Source organism: Oncorhynchus tshawytscha, linkage group LG02, assembly GCF_018296145.1.
Source record: "Oncorhynchus tshawytscha isolate Ot180627B linkage group LG02, Otsh_v2.0, whole genome shotgun sequence".
Lineage (NCBI taxonomy): Eukaryota > Metazoa > Chordata > Actinopteri > Salmoniformes > Salmonidae > Oncorhynchus > Oncorhynchus tshawytscha.
In genome coordinates this window covers 50,113,014-50,132,511 of record NC_056430.1, presented here as the reverse complement: position 1 = coordinate 50,132,511, position 19,498 = coordinate 50,113,014, and the positions used below count along the sequence as shown (strand labels likewise).

At 41.7% G+C, this 19,498-nt stretch overlaps 1 protein-coding gene across 2 annotated transcripts in view; it reads right to left on the bottom strand.

Annotated features, from left to right (window-relative positions):
• Window positions 1-2,133: 2,133 nt before the first annotated feature.
• Window positions 2,134-19,498, bottom strand: part of LOC112267729 (histone deacetylase 7) — an 84,322-nt gene continuing 66,957 nt past the window's right edge. For both annotated transcript variants that reach the window (XM_042300488.1, XM_042300489.1), the window contains exons 21-25: window positions 9,924-10,042; window positions 6,882-7,015; window positions 5,716-5,800; window positions 4,071-4,224; window positions 2,134-2,937 (exon numbers count right to left, since the gene is read on the bottom strand). In XM_042300488.1, the coding sequence (XP_042156422.1) occupies window positions 2,892-2,937; window positions 4,071-4,224; window positions 5,716-5,800; window positions 6,882-7,015; window positions 9,924-10,042 (538 nt within the window). In that variant the 3' untranslated portion in view covers window positions 2,134-2,891. The remainder of the gene's footprint in view (window positions 2,938-4,070; window positions 4,225-5,715; window positions 5,801-6,881; window positions 7,016-9,923; window positions 10,043-19,498) is intronic.

Genomic DNA, 19,498 nt, shown 5'->3' with positions numbered 1-19,498 from the left:
GTTCGGATTCCACCTGTGGTAAATTCAATTGGAGCTCTGACAGAGTTGGAGTTTGCCAAAAGGCACCTAAAGGTCTCCCAGACCATGAGAAACAAGATTCTCTGGTCTGACTAAACAAAGATTGAACTCTTTGACCTAAATGCCAATTGTCAAGTCTGGAGGAAACCTGGCATCATCCCTACAGTAAAGAATGGTGGTGGCAGCATCATGCTGGGGGGGGTGTTCTTCAGTGGCAGGGACTGGGAGACTAATCAGGATCGAGGGAAAGATGAACAGAGCAAAGTACAGAGAGATCCTTGATGAAAACCTGCTCCAGAGTGCTCGGGACCTCAGACTGGGGTGAAGGTTCACCTTCTAGCAGGACAACGACCCGAAGCACACAGCCAAGACAACGAAGCAGTGGCTTCGTGACAAGTCTCTGAATGTCTTTGAGTGGCCGGACTTGAACCCAATCGAACATCTCTGGAGAGACCTGAAGATAGCTGTGCAGTGACGCTTCCCATCCAACCTGACAGAGCTTGAGAGGATCTGCAGAGAAGAATGGGAGAAACTCCCAAAATACAGGTGTGGCAAGCTTGTAGTGTCATACCCAAGAAGACTCAAGGATTTAATCACTGCCAAATGTGCTTTAACAAAGTACTGAGTAAAGGGTCTGAAAACATATGTAAATGTGATATTTCAGTTAGTTCGTTTTTTTATACATTTGCAAAAATGTCTAAATAACTGTTTTTGTTTCGTCATTATGGGATATTGTGTGTTCTCGTTCTGTCATTTCTTTATTTCTTGTTTGGATTATTTGTATATTTGTATTGTATTTGTATGACATTCTACTGCACTGTTGGAGCTAGTCAAATCAAATCAAATGTTATTGATCACATACACATATTTAGAAGATGTTATTGTGGCTGTAGTGAATAAGCATTTCGCTGCACCTGTTATAACACCTGCAAATCTGTGTACGTGACCAATACATTTTGATTTGATTTTGATTTGACATCCATAAACATTTATTTTGTGTGTGGTCAAGCATTGAGTAGGACTTCTCCGTTCAGTATGGCGGTGTGTGTAATTGGCTGAAACAGCTTTGGAACGTTTGAGCCGACTGTCTGTGTTTCCTGATTGAGTTGTCTCACTGATCATATGATTCATTCCTAATAACAACTGCTGTCTGAAAGGGAGTGTTAAAAAAGACTCACCTTCACTTTGCATGTTTTTTTCTCCTATAGAAGGAAAACAACTATAAAACCTATCAGGGCCATGCTCAGACCTTTCAGGGGGCAGGTGTTCCCCCCCCCCAAAAATGGCACCCCCCACCAAAAAAAATAATACTAATAATTCATATCTTAATTCAATTCCTAACGTACCAAATGCCTCTGTTGTGAAAACGTTTACATTTTTGAGCATAGTAGGGCCAGTAGTATTGTTACATTTCTGTACATGGCAGACTGGGAACTGGTACAACCGGGCGTGTGGGTTGACACAACCAATGGACGGGGGTGTGGGTTGACACAACCAATGGACGGGGTGTGGGTTGACACAACCAATGGACGGGGGTGTGGGTTGACACAACCAATGGACGGGGTGTGGGTTGACACAACCAATGGACGGGGTGTGGGTTGACACAACCAATGGACGGGCGTGTGGGTTGACACAACCAATGGACGGGGGTGTGGGTTGACACAACCAATGGACGGGGGTGTGGGGTGGCGAACTTGACGACGTCACGACGACTTGCGGGCAGTAGGTTCTGAACCACAATTTAAAAAAAAAAAAAATATTGTTTGGGGGGGAAATTATACCACCACCCAAAAGGCCACTTTGGAGACTGGAAGGGAAAAGGGGCATATGCTTTGCACAGGTATCCGTGCACCTGAATCATAGGGTTCGTTTATGTGATGATAAAAAAATATGACCATTATGTATTGACATTTGCAATACAATATGCAATTGATAAAACTTACAATAATTCAATCAGCTTAAAAACACAAGTATGATCATTCATATGTTTTTTTATCACCAATCCCAGGAGAGCTTCAATGGGGTCTATACTGTCATTCTCTCCTTGGTTCACATGACAAAATGCACAGTGCAAAAAAAGTCTGAACAAAATTCTCAGTCTCCTCTCTCTTTTTCTTCATTTTGTTGGCGACGCATAAATACGAATGACATCATCGGAACAAGATGCGTTTTAGGTGTCCCCTGGTGAGTGTCCAATGTCTGTTTTCCTTCATAGTGACTTCCTGTGGGGACGTGGGACAACTTCCTACTTCCTTTTGTGATTCGGCCTGGCGATGCTCCGCGGTAACCTGTGACCAAGGCAACAAAAAGTTGTCCTCTTCCCCAGAGAGACTCTGTTTACAGCCAGCTGTCTAGCTGGTCTTTGTCAAGTCACTTCATGATACAAGTCAAGTCGTAACCTCCCCAGTGGTGTTTGAAAGCGGTTTGGAGTAAGGGTGTATATTTCACCCTTCCAGTTTCTGCTCAGGTCTGGTGCTCCTCTCCTTCTGTGTCCTCACAATTCGCAATGTTACATGGTAATGGAGAAGTAACACACCCGGAAAGGCACGGAGTGGCATGTCAAGAACACAAGTGTTCATTGTCCTTCCTCTTGGTCCTCCTTCACCCTGTTAATGGGATGTCTTCTCAGTGTGTGGTTAAGTTGCGGTCGAAGCAGGCGAGTGGTCTTAGTAAGGCCAGTAGTACTGTGTTCCGATGAGGTGTAGGAGTGTGTGAGGCGTACACTAGTCAGTTTGACTATTGAGGTCAGAATGTGGTCCGTATAGTGACAACTGGAGGCAGTGGATTCTGGTCAAGTGAAGCAGCGCCGAGTGGATGACAGTGGATGACAGTGTGTTTGTCTGTGTGATAGGTTTATTAGAAAGTGCACTTGTCTACATGGAGTCACAGTCCCCCTCCATGAGTTCATCTCTGTGTGTCCTGAATAGCAGGGAGAGAGGAGAGAATAGATTTAGATACATATAGATACAGCGTTAAATGTTGTATATTTCCACAGGATACAGATGTGGCAAATAGTTCTAGAGAATACGGATGCAAGTACCTTTAAGCAAATAGATGTGATGCATATGTTTGAAGACAACACCTGTTTGAATCAGGTTTTAAAAGGGAGAGAGGTGGCGGTGTCAATGTTGTGTCTTTTGTCAGGGCGTGGTATAGCTAATGGGCAAACGGAATGCTATACCTTGAGATATATGAATGTGTTTTTGTTTTCTCACACTCTCTTCCATAGAAATTAGAACACTAATTGATTTATCTTCTGGTTCAAAAGCCATAGGGATTAGTGTTGGAAAATAGCACTAATCAAAAGCAGTATGGTGATATGCAGCTGACAGCTGAGGGCCTAATATTTGAAATGTAGTAAGGCGATGTTTTAATTGAATACATATTTTTTTTAAAGGGGTGGTTCACTGATGATTTTCCTTTCAGTCCAGGAAAGACAATGCTAGGCAGAGGCTGCTGAGGCTGCTGAGAGTAACTAAATAACCTACATTTGCACTTAGGTCGAAAAAAGAAGCCCACATTTGAATTTGGATTGAACCATCCCTTTAACTATAATTTCATGTCATCACACTTCACTTAATATTTCATTATATTATATTGATATCATATGTGACTACAGGGAGTCAGTGATGTTACCTGTCTGTTTGGACGTCTTGAGTGAACCATCCCTTTTAATATCATTTCACGTTATCACTTCACATGATATTATATTATCTTGAAATTATATGAGATGACATTGTGTCAGTGCTGTTACTACATGTTGTCAGTGCTGTTACTACATGGTGTCAGTGCTTTTGTTGGCCTGGTCTTGTTTGATGTTTTTAGAATGCAGAGTTTTTAAAACACCATTATGATTATTATTTTGGTGAGATCGATGCGCAGTTTCTCTAGTGATAAATCAGAACAAAACCAAATGCACAGTGCATTTAATGTCCACTTTTCTTTCTTTTTTTAACGAAATCGACAACCGTGACTATTTCAAATAAGTGATCAAACTGAAGACGAACCGAGCTCAAATAAAAGCACAAATCGCTCAGCACTAGTACTGTTACCTGTCTGTGGTGAGGCTAGCCATGGAGAGAGAGGCCATGGCGGACACTGTGTTGTTGTGGTCCTCTGAGTTCCGTCTCAGACTCTGTCCCTGGGCTTGCAGGTAGGACTGATCCACTGTGTGGGCCACTGCCTTCAACGACCGCCAGTACTCACCTGGATAGAGAGGGAGAGAAATAGAGAGCAAGAGTGAGAGAGATGGAGAGAGAGAGAGAGATGGCAAGAGAGAGGGCAAGAGAGAGTGAGAGAGATGGAGAGAGAGAGAGGGCAAGAGAGAGTGAGAGAGATTTTTTGGGGGGGGGGTTGGGTTTCATGTTGCCTCCGTGGCGAGTACTGTCTTTGAAATGTGTGAACTGTATTCTATTAAGCAATATTGCAGCTACAGTAATACTTGTCTGTGTGTGGTCGGAATAGAGGATCAATACGGCCATTTTAATTCAGCATATCACAAAAACACACATTATGCCACATTCACATGCCATCAATCCCATCTGCAGAACAAGCTTGATTTATACAATATTTTGAGTTGCATGTGTGATTCTGACATTAGCATAAATCAATATGGGTTCATACTTCTCATCTTCTCAAGCTCTTTTCGTTTAGGACATGCGTGTGTCTCTTGACACATGGCGGAAGGAAAATAAATCATTGGATATTTGTGTGTTGAAGAGCCTTGGTGTGTGTGATGTGTGTGTAAGAGAGAGAGAGGGGGCGATAGTGTGTTTGTGTGTGTGCACGCATGTGTGTGTTCCCAGTATTCACCACACATATATTTCACCCTCTGCCTAAATGAAGGGGCTTAACATTCTTGTGGCTTTGCAAATATTTTGTATTAATCTAATTGGATTGGGATAACATTTGTGCGCAATCAAGAGGGGATGTTGTGAAGGTCGTGTGCCAAAGAAGTGTTTGAAGTTAATTGGAGCCAGGAAGGCTCTCTCTCTGTGTGTGTGTGTGTGTGTGTGTGTGTGTGTGTGTGTGTGTGTGTGTGTGTGTGTGTGTGTGTGTGTGTGTGTGTGTGTGTGTGTGTGTGTGTGTGTGTGTGTGTGTGTGTGTGTGTGTGTGTGTGTGAGAGAGAGAGAGAGAGAGAGAGAGAAGAGAGGGAAGGAAAGAATGAGAAGGAAGGAGGGATGAAGGCAGGAGAAAGGGATGGATGGAGAGTGAGGTGGTCAGAGAGAGAAATGACAGCAAGATAGATGGGGAGAGGAGGTACTACAGATAGAGGGATAAAATAAATAGAATGACCGAGGCTGGAGTGGTAGAGATGGAAGAGATGCGGGAAAGAGTGGACGGAACAAGAGAGGTGTACAGGGAAGGCTTGAAGAAAAACAACGAGAGAGAGGGACGTGCAGAGTAAGAGAAGTAAAGGAAGACCGAGAGAAAAGAAGATGGGGAGAGAGGGAGAGAAAGAGAAGTGAAAATAAAAACACTGCAAGCGAGAGACTGAGATGGTGTAAGAAAGAGAGAGAGACTGAGATGGTGTAAGAAAGAGAGAGAGACTGAGATGGTGTAAGAAAGAGAGAGAGACTGAGATAGAGGGAAGATACTCTAGAGTGAAAGACAGATTGGCAGAGGGAAGAGTGATGAAGACAGTAAGACAATGATAATGAGAGAGAAAGTAGATAGTGTTTATCATCAGATGTTTACCCTGGGCCTGTATGACTCGCTGTAGAGAGAGGACAGCGTTGCGACAGGGTCTCCTCTCCAGAACAGCTTGAGACAGGGGCTCCACCTGGAAGGGAACACACACAGAGGAAGACAGGGGGGACGTCAATCATTGGAGTAAAACATCACACACACACAGAGACAGGCACTCAAACACACATACGCGTTGCACGCACAAACATAGCACGCGACACGCACACACACACATACACACACAAAAGCGGTGGGTGTGATGTACTAAAGTGAAAGACCTTATATCCCTCTAAGGACATATTATGCCTCCCCTGCCAACAGGTGTGTTGCTGGCACTGCATGGCTAGAGCAAAAGCCTGAACCCACAACAGGGTAAGACTACCCAACACTGCCCTAGACAATAATATAAGGTCAGCAATGTTCTGTTTTCCCTAATGGTTATGGTTAGGATTTAGGGAGGGGTAAGATCTGCCAAAGGGGCAACATCCTCCCGCAGGGTAAAGGCATCAGCACCTTTCAGTTCAGCTGGCAGCTAGCCAAAGTTGGCTAGACGAACCGAAAGAGTGTGCTCGCATACTGCCATTAAAAGACATTAGCTTGAAAAACAAGAAAAAAATGGCAATAGTACTCTTTGGCCATTTTGAGAAGCCGTAGCCACTTTCTCAAAATACTCAGAATTAATCTACGATAACTCAAGGTATCTATCATTAATTTTGACGATTTTTGCAGACGAGATCTTAGTCGCACAATTTTACATCTGACTGAGATTGGTGCAGCATTTCTCAATGAAAACGTGCATAAAAACGAGTCGAATAAAAACGTTGAATGAAAACAAAGACTTTATTGAAGAATCCCTACAGTTGACCAATCACAGACAAAAGGGCGTACACTTCGACTCTTGAACTTTAGCTGGCCTCGAGAAAAAATGTGGTGTCCCCGAACAGCCAAAAAAAACCTTACCCGAAGTCCAAAACTAACAGAAACGTCACAAAATGTCATCACAATGTATGCACGAACTCTTCTGAACTGTTTCGGCTGGGAAGCACAAGAATGCCTTAAGACTACCCATCACTGCCCTAGATGCTGATCGAAGGTCAGCATTGTGTTTTTCCCCCTTATGGCTCGGGTTAGAATTTACAGAGGGTTAAGCTGGTCTTAGATCTGTGTCTACTGACCTGAGTGCCCAGCAGGATGCGGACGCAGGCCTCCGACGCATCGCAGATGGCTGTGAGGTCGTGACCCCCCTCCAGGGCCATGACAACCCGGCCCCCCGCCAGCCCCATCAGCTGATGTGTCAAGAAGCCAAAACCTGAGGGAGAGATACATTTATACACTTTATTAGAATTCACACATTAAAATGAAAAGGATTAAAACATTCCAAAGTTCACAGATGCATGGATAAAATTGTTGATACAAAAAGCCCCTTCTCCATATTGCCAAGCACACACACAGGATGTGTGAGAACCCTGAGGAAAAGAGCTGTAATGCTGAAATGTGCTGTTTTTTTTAAAGGTACAGTGCCTTCAGAAAGTTCTGTATTCACACCCCTCGACTTTTTCCACATTTTGTTGTGTTACAGCCTGAATTTAAAATGTATTCCATTGAGATTGTATGTCACTGGCCTACACACAATACCACATAAGTGGAATTATGTTTTTACACATTTTTATGAATTAATAAAAAATGAAAAGCTGAAATGTCTTGAGTCAATAAGCATTCAACCCCTTTGCTTAACAAGTCACATAATAAGTTGCATGGACTCTGTGCAACAATAGTGTTTAACATGATTTTTGAATAACTAGGTCATCTACAGTATGTACCCCACACATACAATTATCTGTATGGTCCCTCGGTCGAGCAGTGAATTTCAAACACAGATTCAACCACAAAGACCAGGGCAGTTTTCCAATGCCTCTCTAAGAAGGGCACCAATTGGTAGATGGGTAAAAAAAAGAAGAGAGAACTGTAATAGTCCTTTGAGCATGGTGAAGTTATTGATTACACTTTGATGGTGTATCAATACAACCAGTCACTACAAAGTAACAGGGGCCTTCCTAACGCCTTTGCCGGAAAAGAAAGGAAACCGCTCATTGATTTCACTATGAAGCCAATGGTGATTTTAAAACAGTTACAGTATAAGGGCTGTGATAGGAGAAAACTGAGGATGGATCAACAGCATTGTAGTTACTCCACGATACTAACCTAATTGACAGAGTGAAACGAAGGATGCCTGAACACAATATAAAATATTCTTAAACATGTGTCCTGTTTCCGACATGGCACTAAAGTAATATTGCAAAAAATGTGGCAAAGCAATTAACTTTTTGTCCTGAATACAAAGTGTTATGTTTTGGGGAAATCCAATACAACACATTATTAAGTACCACTCTCCATGTTTTCAAGCATTGTGGTGGCTGCATCAAGTTATGGATATGCTTGTAATCATTAAGGACTGGGGAGTTTTTCAGGATAAAACAGAAACGGAATGAAGATAAGCACAGGCAAATTCCTAAAGGAAAACCTGGTTCAGTCTGCTTTCCACCATACACCGGGAAATTAATTCAATTTTCAGCAGGACAATAACCTAAAACACAAGGCCAAATCTACACTGGAGTTGCTTACCAAGAAGCGTGAATGTTTCTGAGTGGCATAGTTACAGTTTTGACTTAAATCTGCTTAAAAATCTATGGCAAGACTTTAAAATGGCTGTCTAGCAATGATTAACAATCAATTTGACAGAACTTGAAGAATTTTGAAAATAATTGTAAAAAATTGTACAATCCAGGTGTGCAAAGCTTTTCAGTGACTTACCCATAAAGATGCACAGCTGTAATTGCTGCCAAAGGTGATTCTAACATGTATTGACTCAGAGGTGTGAATAATTATGTAAATGAGATATTTCTGTATTTCATTTTCTGTAAATTTGCTCAAATTTCTAAAACAAGTTTTCACTTTGTCATTATGGGGTATTGTGTGAGAAAAAAACTATTTTATCAATTTTTTGTTCATTTTGAACATGGAATAAGTCAAGGGGTATGAATACTTTCTGAAGACACTGTATACCACTTGATTTATCCCACCTTTTGTGTTAGAGCTTGAATTCAAAATGGATAAAATATATTTTTTTCTCACTTGTCTACACACAATACCCGATAATGACAAAGTGAAAACTTGACTTACTCCACATTTTGTTGTGTTACAGCCTGAATTCAAAATGGATAAAATCTCATTTTTTCCCTCACCCATCTACACACAATGCCCCATAATGACAAAGTGAAAACTTGTTTTTACAAAGTAGACTCAGCGATATGACATCATCATACACAGTGGGGCGACTTCCTGCTCACAGACATAAACATCAAATCAGCCAAGACTGACACTGTTTGCTCTTTGTCAGGAAGAAATACAGACGAAACTACTGAATAAACCCTGTGAAATAAAGAACCGTCTGATCGACGAAGTAGAACTCTTAAGATAGTGAGGATGAGGTAGAAATAGGTTGCTCTTAGAACAGTTTAGAAGGTTCATTTCAACCTGTAAGATCCATAGAAGGTAGAGTAAGGTATTAATTTACCTTCACAATCACATTTTCACTGTATTTTATACCTATTCGAATCAAGCCGTTTTGGATTGGCTGAGCTAAAACCAATGGTGAACCAGTAAAGACAGCTAGCTTGATTCTTATTGTGCCAGCTAAAAGGTAAAGGTTTGAAAATAAACCATCTGAATGATCGGTATTTAAATTCCCACAGGTGATAAAACTCGTTTGAATAAAAGTAATAATAGAGAACAATTTGAGTACCTTGCTACATCAATCCTTTTGAAAACACCAAGGAATCAAAGATGGCTGCCAACATGTGATTATTGAACACTACTTTAAACAAACTGTAGCATAGGCTACTCAATTTGAGCAAGTTTATTTTACCACGGTTACATTTCTGACTCCCCTAACTCTCTAGCTATAAATATACTGTATGTACTGTAAAAAAATAAATAAAGCATTGTTATAAAGTAGTTAGATATTAGGAGAGGATTAGTATTTACAAAAACACTTCCAATAAGTCTCAACTATGCTTGTCAACTACAAGAAAAATGTCATAATGTGTGTGATCGCATGAACTTTTGAATGTGTGTGTGCGTATGCTCAAACGTCTATTTGCATGCGTGTCACTGCATGTGATTCAGTAAGGAACTGACGAGGTGTTTCGTGAGCTTACACTTGGCCGACACTTTGTAGCCCCCCAGCGGCGCCGGATGTCCCTTGACGGCATCGAAACCAGATGAGACCAGCACCATGTCAGGAGAGAACTCGTGGGCAATCGGCATCACCACAGTCCTGGAGACAAACAGGAGAGAGAAATCAGACCATTAAACCCCATTGACAAGAAAAAGTTGTTCAAGTCTTCAACGCTGTTGTAGGTCAAGCACTCAAACTAGTACGTTTTCCGAAATCGTCTCAAAATAATCTAATACAGCGTAGCTCATTAGGCGTAGTAAATGTGCTTATAATGCAAGGTATTCATAGAAAGTGTCACGAAAATAGTAGTTAGATATTAGGAGAGGATGTATCCACGTGAGAAAGTCATTTCTGAGCCTGTGTGACAGACGAATGTAGTTGCTAGCAAGAGCTTAACACGATTCTTCAGGGTCACAAGAGAATAGCATACTATATGTGACTTTGACCCTTTAACTGACTGTACATTTCACACCAGGCTTGGGCGGTATACAGTTGAAGTCAGATGTTTACATACACTTAGGTTGGAGTCATTAAAGCTAATTTTTCAAACACTCCACAATTTTCAAAACTATAGTTTTGGCAAGTCGGTTAGGACATCTACTTTGTGCAGGACACAAGTAATTTTCCAACAAGTGTTTACAGACATTATTTAACTTATAATTCACTGTATCACAATTCCAGTGGGTCAGAGGTTTACATGCACTAAGTTGAATGTGCCTTTAAACAGCTTGGAAAATTCCAGAACATTATGTCATGGCTTTAGAAGTTTCTGATAGGCTAATTGATATAATTTGAGTCAATTGGAGGTGTATCTGTGCATGTACTTCAAGGCCTACCTTCAAACTCAGTGCCTCTTTGCTTGACATCATAGGAAAATCAAAAGAAATCAGCCAAGACATCAGAATTTTTTTTTGTAGACCTCCACAAGTCTGATTCATCCTTGGGAGCAATTTCTAAACGCCTGAAGGTACCACGTTCATCTGTACAAACAATAGTACGCAAGTATAAACACAATGGGACCACGCAGCCGTCATACCGCTCAGAATGGAGACGTGTTCTGTCTCCTAGAGATGAACGTACTTTGGAGTGAAAAGTGTAAATCAATCACAGAACAGTAAACGACCTTGTGAAGATGCTGGAGGAAACAGGTACAAAATGATCTATATCCACATTAAAACGAGTCCTATATCGACATAACATGAAAGGCTGCTCAGCAAGGAAGAAGCCACTGCTCCAAAACCGCCATAAAAAAAGCCAGACTATGGTTTGCAACTGCACATGGGGACAAAGATCGTTCTTTCTGGTCTGTCTTCTGGTCTGATGAAACATAAATAGAACTGTTTGGCCATAATGACCATCGTTATGTTTGGAGGAAAAAGGGGGAGGCTTGCAAGCAGAAGAACACCATCCCAACCGTGAAGCACGGGGGTGGCAGTATCATGTTGTGGGGGTGCTTTGCTGCAGGAGGGACTGGTGCACTTCACAAAATAGATGGCATCATGAGGTAGGAAAAGTATGTGGATATATTGAAGCAACATCAAGACATCAGTCAGGAAGTTAAAGCGTGGTCGCAAATGGGTCTTCCAAATGGACAATGACCCCAAGCATACTTCCAAAGTTGTGGCAAAATGGACTAAGGACCACAAAGTCAAGGTATTGGAGTGGCCATCACAAAGCCCTGACCTCAATCCCAAAGAAAATCTGTGGGCAGAACTGAAAAGTGTGTGCGAGCAAGGAGGCCACCGAACCTGACTCAGTTACACCAGCTCTGTCAGGAGGATTGGGCCACAATTCACCCAACTTATTGTGGGAAGCTTGTGGAAGGCTCCCTGAAACGTTTGACCCAAATTAAACAATTTAAAGGCAATGCTACCAAATACTAATTGAGTGTATGTAAACTTCTGACCCACTGGGAATGTGATGAAAGAAAGAAAAGCTGAAATAAATAATTCTCTCTACTATTATTCTGATATTTCACATTCATAAAATAAAGTGATGATCCTAACTAACCGAAGACAGAGAATTTTTACTAGGATTAAATGTCAGGAATTGTGAAAAACTGAGTTTAACCGTATTTGGCTACGGTGTATGTAAACGTCCGACTTCAACTGTACCATATATACTCTATACCGGGGTATTTGGAAATAGCCACGGGACAGTTTTTCAATATCGTCAATACCGTTGTAACTATTTCTTTGAAGTTTTTCAATACATTTCAATATTTGTAGCTATTTTTTAAGTAAATACCTGCAGTCAACTTGTGCAATTCATTAGGAGATGAAGCAGATCACGTTCTTATTTCACCTGTCACATTATTATTAGTATTATTAATTTACGTTATGTAGCGTACTTAGTTCACCAGCACAGTTGAGCCAGTCACGTGTTTGTTTGTAAATAGCACAATGGGAGAAAGCGGGAGCAGATGAGTAAAGCTGTGTCACATTGGGTCATGTTTTATATTGAAAGTCAACAGTGTTTTTCTGCTTCAATAGAGTGATCAGGGACGTGCAACTATAGTTTTCCTTCACAGAAAATATGTTACATAATATATCTTCATTTTCATCAGCTGACAAAAGAAGTGCAATGCTATTTGGCTGGCAACCAGACAAGTAGATGAGCTTACAATGAAAAAGCAAGGTCTTTCTTTGTCAAAAACTATGCATGGCCTTCATATGTCGAATGTTTAAGCTTATCATAGAAAGAATGTAGCAAGCTACATTTCCTAATGTTTTGCGTACATTTTATTTAGCATTTTTACCAGAGAAAAATAGGCTGGCTACACTGAGAAAAGTACAGGAGAAAAGAAGCTACACATCAGTTTGAGCTCTGTCTGCTGATAGAAAGCCAGTTGTGAATTCTCATCCGAGTTTAGAAGTGCAGCTGAAGCACAAAATGAGTCTGATGCTGAGCAGAAATTACAATGAGAAGCATTTTAGATCTGTGTTTACAAAACACAGCAAACTATTTCTTATGTGTTTTATATATTTTTCTGGCGTGAAAAACGCAGAATGTGTTATGTGTTAACATGACCCCTAGTTTAACTTGCTATCTAGGTACGTAGCTGAGTTAATACGGTGACGGGGCATCCTATTGTGTTCGTTTCTGACGTGTTTGAGAAGGCAAAGTTGCTATCTTGATTTCCTTGACTTTTATCCTCCTCTCCGTTCTCTGCCTGTCTGTTCGTTTCTCTGGTGCCCCCTTGTGTACTAAACCGGTAATACCATAAATCCCGAGATAAAAGAAGGACGGTATGACGATATGAAAATCTGGATACCGCCCAACCCTATTTCACACCCTAGCCTCTCATGACACACAAAACACGCTGTGCTTTATTGCTTACTGTATATGACATGCTCTTGAAGAGTAAAGCAGGATGTAACATTTTTGGTTGGGAGAGATGTACAGTATGTGTATGACCACATGACAAGGCAATTCACAAATAAATCACTGACTACCAAGTCACATTTGGGTAACATTTTGAAGAGACATGGTCAAATTAAACCCCATGTTCCACAGATCTAACTTGGTCCCAGATCAGTTTGTGCGGTCTTGCCAACACCTATGGTCATTGTGAAACAGCACAAATAAATCCAGAACCAGGCTACCATTGATCAGTCCAACTGCCTCAACCGTTTCAACAAACTCCTAGGTAACATACCCATTGTGACACAATGTCCCGAGTGGTGCAGCGGTCTAAAGCACTGCATCTCAGTGCTAGAGGCGTCCCTAATGGACACCCTGGTTTGAATCCAGGCTGTGTCCAAACTGGCTGTGATTGGGAGTCCCCTAGGGCGGCGCACAATTGGCCAGCGTCGGCCGGGGTAGGCCGTCATTGTTTTGAAGAATTTGTTCTTAACTGATTTGCATAGTTAAATAAAGGTTAATATATATATATATATTACATTTTTTAATTAAAAGTAGATGAAATTTGAAATGCTAACCACATGGTGCTCTAACTCCAGCCTCACATAATAGATGTACAAACATTACATCAAGTTGCACAGATACCATGTAGCCGAATGATAGTTACACATAATTTACATATCTCTGTTTGATAACATTTCGTGTGAAAACACAGTCACTAAACTTCATTAAAAAGAACATTTGGCCTCTTCCTTGAAATGTAATAATTGTTTTATGTATCTTATATGCAGTTGCAAGTAATACTTGAGTACCTACTAGGATACATTCTGGTTACCGTGGTTACCAAAGTAGTTAAAGTTGCCCTTGTTGGCATGTAGTTTATGTAAAGTGCTACCAAACAGATGAAAACCATCAGGACCAAGAGAGAGTGATGTCCAGAGGGGAGTATTTGTCGATGATGCCAGCACAGACTCTCTATTTTCATCTTCTGGGACCACTTCCCTTCTTCTTCTCCACCTCCTCTTCCCTTCTTCCTCTTCCTCCCATTGCTGCTGCCGCTAGTGATTTAAGCTAGCACACACGGCCCATGCTGTGATTCCTCTCGCTACCTCTTTCTCTCCCCCGCCATCTCCTTCTCTCTCCATCCCCCCCTCTGTCAACCCCTCCGTCCCTGCCTCCTCCTCTCTCCTTCCACCTTCTCTCTTCCTCTCTCTTTCTGTCCCTCCCCTCCTCCCCCTCTCTCTCTCTCTTTCCCTCCCTCCTTCTCTCTCCCCTCTCTTTCCTCTCTCTCTCTCTCTCTCTCTCCGGCCGCCAGTTCAAAGCGTTTCGGCGGGCGGCTGGTTCCCATTAGGGGCTCGTCCCTCTTCTCACGTCACTGACAGCCAGCCATCTGGTATCCATTGGGCTTAATTACGCCGTCTTTGGATTCCCTAACAATGCCCCTCCCACGCCACCCCCCTCCATGCACTACCAGACCCTGCAGCCCGTGTTGTGGGGGTGCACCTCCTCATACACACACATGAATGTACATGCACGTGTACACGCACAAATACATACAGACGTGCACGCACACATATACACGCAGATACACATGCTTGTGCACACCCGCACACAACCACATCAACAAACACACACACTTCCTCTTCAATGCACACTCACAAGTACGACCCCCCTCCCACCAAGCTTAACAAAAATCCACCAGGCTATATCAACCTCCACCCATAAAAAAACACTACCTCATCAGATTCTAACCCCTGCCACTGACCCCCTACGCCCCCACATACAGCCCCTTTACCTGACCCTCCTGCCTAGTACCACATACACACAGCACGTTTTACCCCCAACTCCAAAGGAATCCACCAGATTATACCGAAATCCCCCCAAACCACTTCAAATCCTTTTCAACCAGAATCTACCCCTTCCCCTTTGACACACGCTATTTAAACACCCCCCACACACACACACACACACACACACACACGCACACACACACACACACACACTATATACAGAAGAGGTTGCCATTTTGGAGGCAACCCAAGATCCCTCACCCTCTGAATGGCAAGATGTGAAATAAACAGAACCGGTCCATGTCTATGCACCAATACATATGCTTCTAACTGGGAGATTGAAATCTCAATCATGAATATGAATCAAATTAGAAAGATGGCAGGAAGAATGGAACCAGTCACTGCACTTACTACATTTATGGCCATTGCAGAAACTCTTCAAATTGGGTGCATCTTGTCTGGCTGTACAGGAAGTCTAGTTGAAAAGTGGCTCACTCACAGAGATCTTTCTTGCACCGAGTCGACAATATATTGCTTTACAGTGTTTGTTGGTGGATTACGGTGGGGGGAACGCTGTGAAATCATTTTCACATGTAAATACGTGTTTTAAAGGTGAACTCCTGGGATTTTACATTAGGATTTTCCAATTCCACACCAGGATATAGCCTATAGGCATACTATAAACAGTTGCTAGGTAACATCTACATGTAGGCTACTGGAAACTAAGTGATAGTTGCTAGGTAACATCTACCTGTATTGAGAGATATTGTAAAAAAAATAAAAATAAAAAGGTTGTTGGTAACATACACCTGTACTGAGAGCTAAGAAAACATTACAGTAGAAAAAGTTACTAAGTTACGAGGTAACATCTGTCGTAGGTAACATCTAGGTAACAAACACCTGTATTGATAACTACGTGAGATTTGCTAGATTACTGGGAACTACCTGTACACAAAACGAAGGTAGAGTTGCTAGTTAACATTCACTTAAACTAAGGAACATTTTCCAGTTTCATTTTTCCTTTTATACATCCAGTGAACCAACACAGACTATACTGCCTAAGTGGTTCTCAGATAGTTAGCAAATAGCATAGTATGCTAAGGGCAAACATTGGGCCTAGCGTCTGCCTGTTGAAACCGATAGCTTGTAACGGTACAGCACGGCTTTATCCGTTAGCATCGTGAGTTTGACGAGCTTGGCCCACCCACGGTGTGTGTATGCACCATACAGACCTCACATACTGTTTAACGGCCTGGTGGCGAGCCAACACCGCTGACAGGAACGCTCAAAGTTCATTATGCTGCAAACCGAGCAGCTATTCATTCAGGGGCTGTGGCTTGAATGAAGTGGAAAGTGCGGTGCACAGGAAAAAAAGACATTGGGACGCACTTCCATACAGTGGCATGGATTTACACCATGGGCTCTATTTCCGGCAGCCGTTAAGCCAGCGCCATTGTCCAACACAAAATGTGAGCGGACAAATTATTTTAGCCAGATACGGTTATTATTTTGGATATGCGCAAAACCCCTCATGTAGGCTACATGTCCATAAGCCCATCATGGTATGAAAGATGACTGATACCGCTGACCCTATTTAGAAACATTTAAGTTGTTTTTCTGTTACAATTGCTTGTTTTCTGTTTCATGTGATTAAAAAACACGTTGTCAGTAGGCTACCCGTGCCCTAGGCCTATTACAGCGAAAGCTGCTTCAACAGCAACAAGTTGCGTGCATTTCTTAACCTGGCCATGCATTAGCCAAGGAGCCTATCTATAAAATATTTCTAGGTCACACTTTATTTGGATAGTCCGGATAGTCATACTATCAACAAACTATCTGTTAATAAGCAACTGCTTGCTAAGTTTAGGGTTCGGTTTAGAACAAGGGTTAATGTTAGGGCTAGGGTTGAATTTAGGATGAGGATAAGGGTTCAGGTTAGGGCTAGGGTTAGTAGATAGTTAGCTGAAATGTTAGTGATAGTCTGTAGAGCATCTACAGATGGACTATTTAAACAAAGTGTTACCGGTTTCTAAATGGTCTACATTCTTTGGCATTATTCATAATGAAAATAGGCCTACCGGCAGTACATTCCCCATTCGGCTCGTATCCATCCCTATTTCCAAAAAGTGTCTCTTGTCCATTTACCTAAGAAACATTCAATCGAAAATATCGAAATGATTCAGTCCTACTGTATAAGGCCATATCAACGGTAGGCCTAGGCTATATCTTGCTTATTGAGAATGTGCCTCACACATGCAATACAATTTACAGGAGCCTAGTATCCTAGGCTCCTGTCAACAATGTTGACTGTCAACACTCCACCGCTTGCTGCTCGTTATTGTAGCCTGTGCTATTTAGTAAACTGTAGTATCAATTCACAATGGACTAGGACGAGAATATTCTGTGCCCCCCTTTACAGAAAATAACTATAGTATTCCTATAGGATATTATATGGTTTCTATAGTAACCTATTGTGGGCTTATAGCGTCCTAAAATATCTCTCTGCCTATATAATATTTTTTATAAGATTTCCTGCCAGATGTTTTCTGTAATAATACTCAATAGTACTTGTATAGTATTATCATTAATCAAAATCTTTATAGTATATATAGTATTACTTTATAGTTTTTAGTAGCTCTCTTGCATACCTAGCATAAATGCGCTTTTTTCAATGAAGAACAATGTGGTTCATTGTCATCATTGCTGTTCAGCTTCTTTGCCTTTTTCTGCTTATTATACAGCATCTGTTATTTAAATATTTCCTAAATTAAATAAATTGCATAACATTGCCCGTGTCTCAAAACATGTGTAGATCCAACATGTCTCAACTCAAATTGAATGGATTGAAGAGCTACTTTTTATATGACTTATTTTGAAGTTACGCAAATCCTTAAAAAATGTACTCAATACACTACATGACCAAAAGTATATGGACACCTGTTCGTCAAACATCTCGTTCCAGAATCATGGGCATTAATATGGAGTTGTTCTCCCCTTTGCTGCTAAAACAGCCTCCCCTTTTCTGGGAAGGATTTCCCCCTAGGACCAAAAGGCTCCTCAACAGCTTCTACCCACAAGTAATTTGACTGCTGAACAATTCATAAATATCGGCACCGGATAATTTACATTGACCCCCTCCCTCCCTCTTGTACACTGCTGCTACTCTCTGTGTGTGTGTGTTACCTATGCATAGTCACTTCGCCCCAACCTACATGTACAGATTACCTCAACTAGCCTGTACCCCTGCACACTGACGGTGCCCCCTGTATAAAGCCTCGTTATTGTTATTCTTATTGTGTTACTTTTATTATTACTTTTTATTTTAGTCTACTTGGTAAATATTTTCTTCTTCTTGAACTGCACTGTTGGTTACGGGCTTGTAAGTAAGCATTTCATGGTAAAGTCGACACTTGTTGTATTCGGAGCATGTGGCAAATAAGTTTGATTTGATTTGATTTAGATCTTGTCATTTGCTTCCATTCAGCCACGAGCATCAGTGAGGTCAGGCAATGATGTTGGGCTATTACACCTGGCTCACAGTCGGCGTTCCAATTTATCCCAAAGGTGTTCAGGGCTCTGTTCAGACAAGTCAAGTTCTTCCACACTGACCTCGACAAACCATGTCTGTATGGACCTCGCTTTATGCACGGGGGCATTGTCACGCTAAAACAGAAAAGGGCCTTCCCCAAACTGTTGCCACAAAGTTGGAAGCACCGAATCATCTAGAATGCCATTGTATGCTGTAGTGTTAAGATATCCCTTCACTGGAACTAAGGGACCATTATTCCTCCTCCACCAAACTTTACAGTTGACGCTATGCATTGGGGCAGGTAGCGTTCTCCCGGCATCCGCCAAACCCAGATTAGTCCGTCGGACTTCCAAGCGTGATTCATCACTCCAGAGAACACATTTCCACTGCTCCAGAGTCCAATGGCGGTGAGCTTCACACCACTCCAGCCGATGCTAGGTATTGCGCATGGTGATCTTAGGCTTGTGTGCGGCTGCTCGGCCATGGAAACCCATTTTATAGTAATATGTGTACACACTCCCTTACATAAATAGACCCACTGAGGTCAAAAGAGGTTGGCTGGTATTGATGTGTTTATATACATCTGTGAGCAAGTTTCTGATAAAGTCAGGCCTCTATTGTTAGGCTACTATTATTGGTCCAAGTTTGTCTGTAACATCAGAGAAAAAGGGAAATAGTTGCTGTGAAAAAATGGTAATACCATTTCTTGCTCATGTTTGGGTCCCCTGTGTTGCCAACCAGACATATGGGAGAATGTGAGACTCAGAAAGTATTCACACCCCTTGACGTTTCCCACATTTTGTGTTACAGCCTGAATTTAAAATTGATTACATGTATATACTTTTTGTCACTAGCCTACACACAATATCCCAT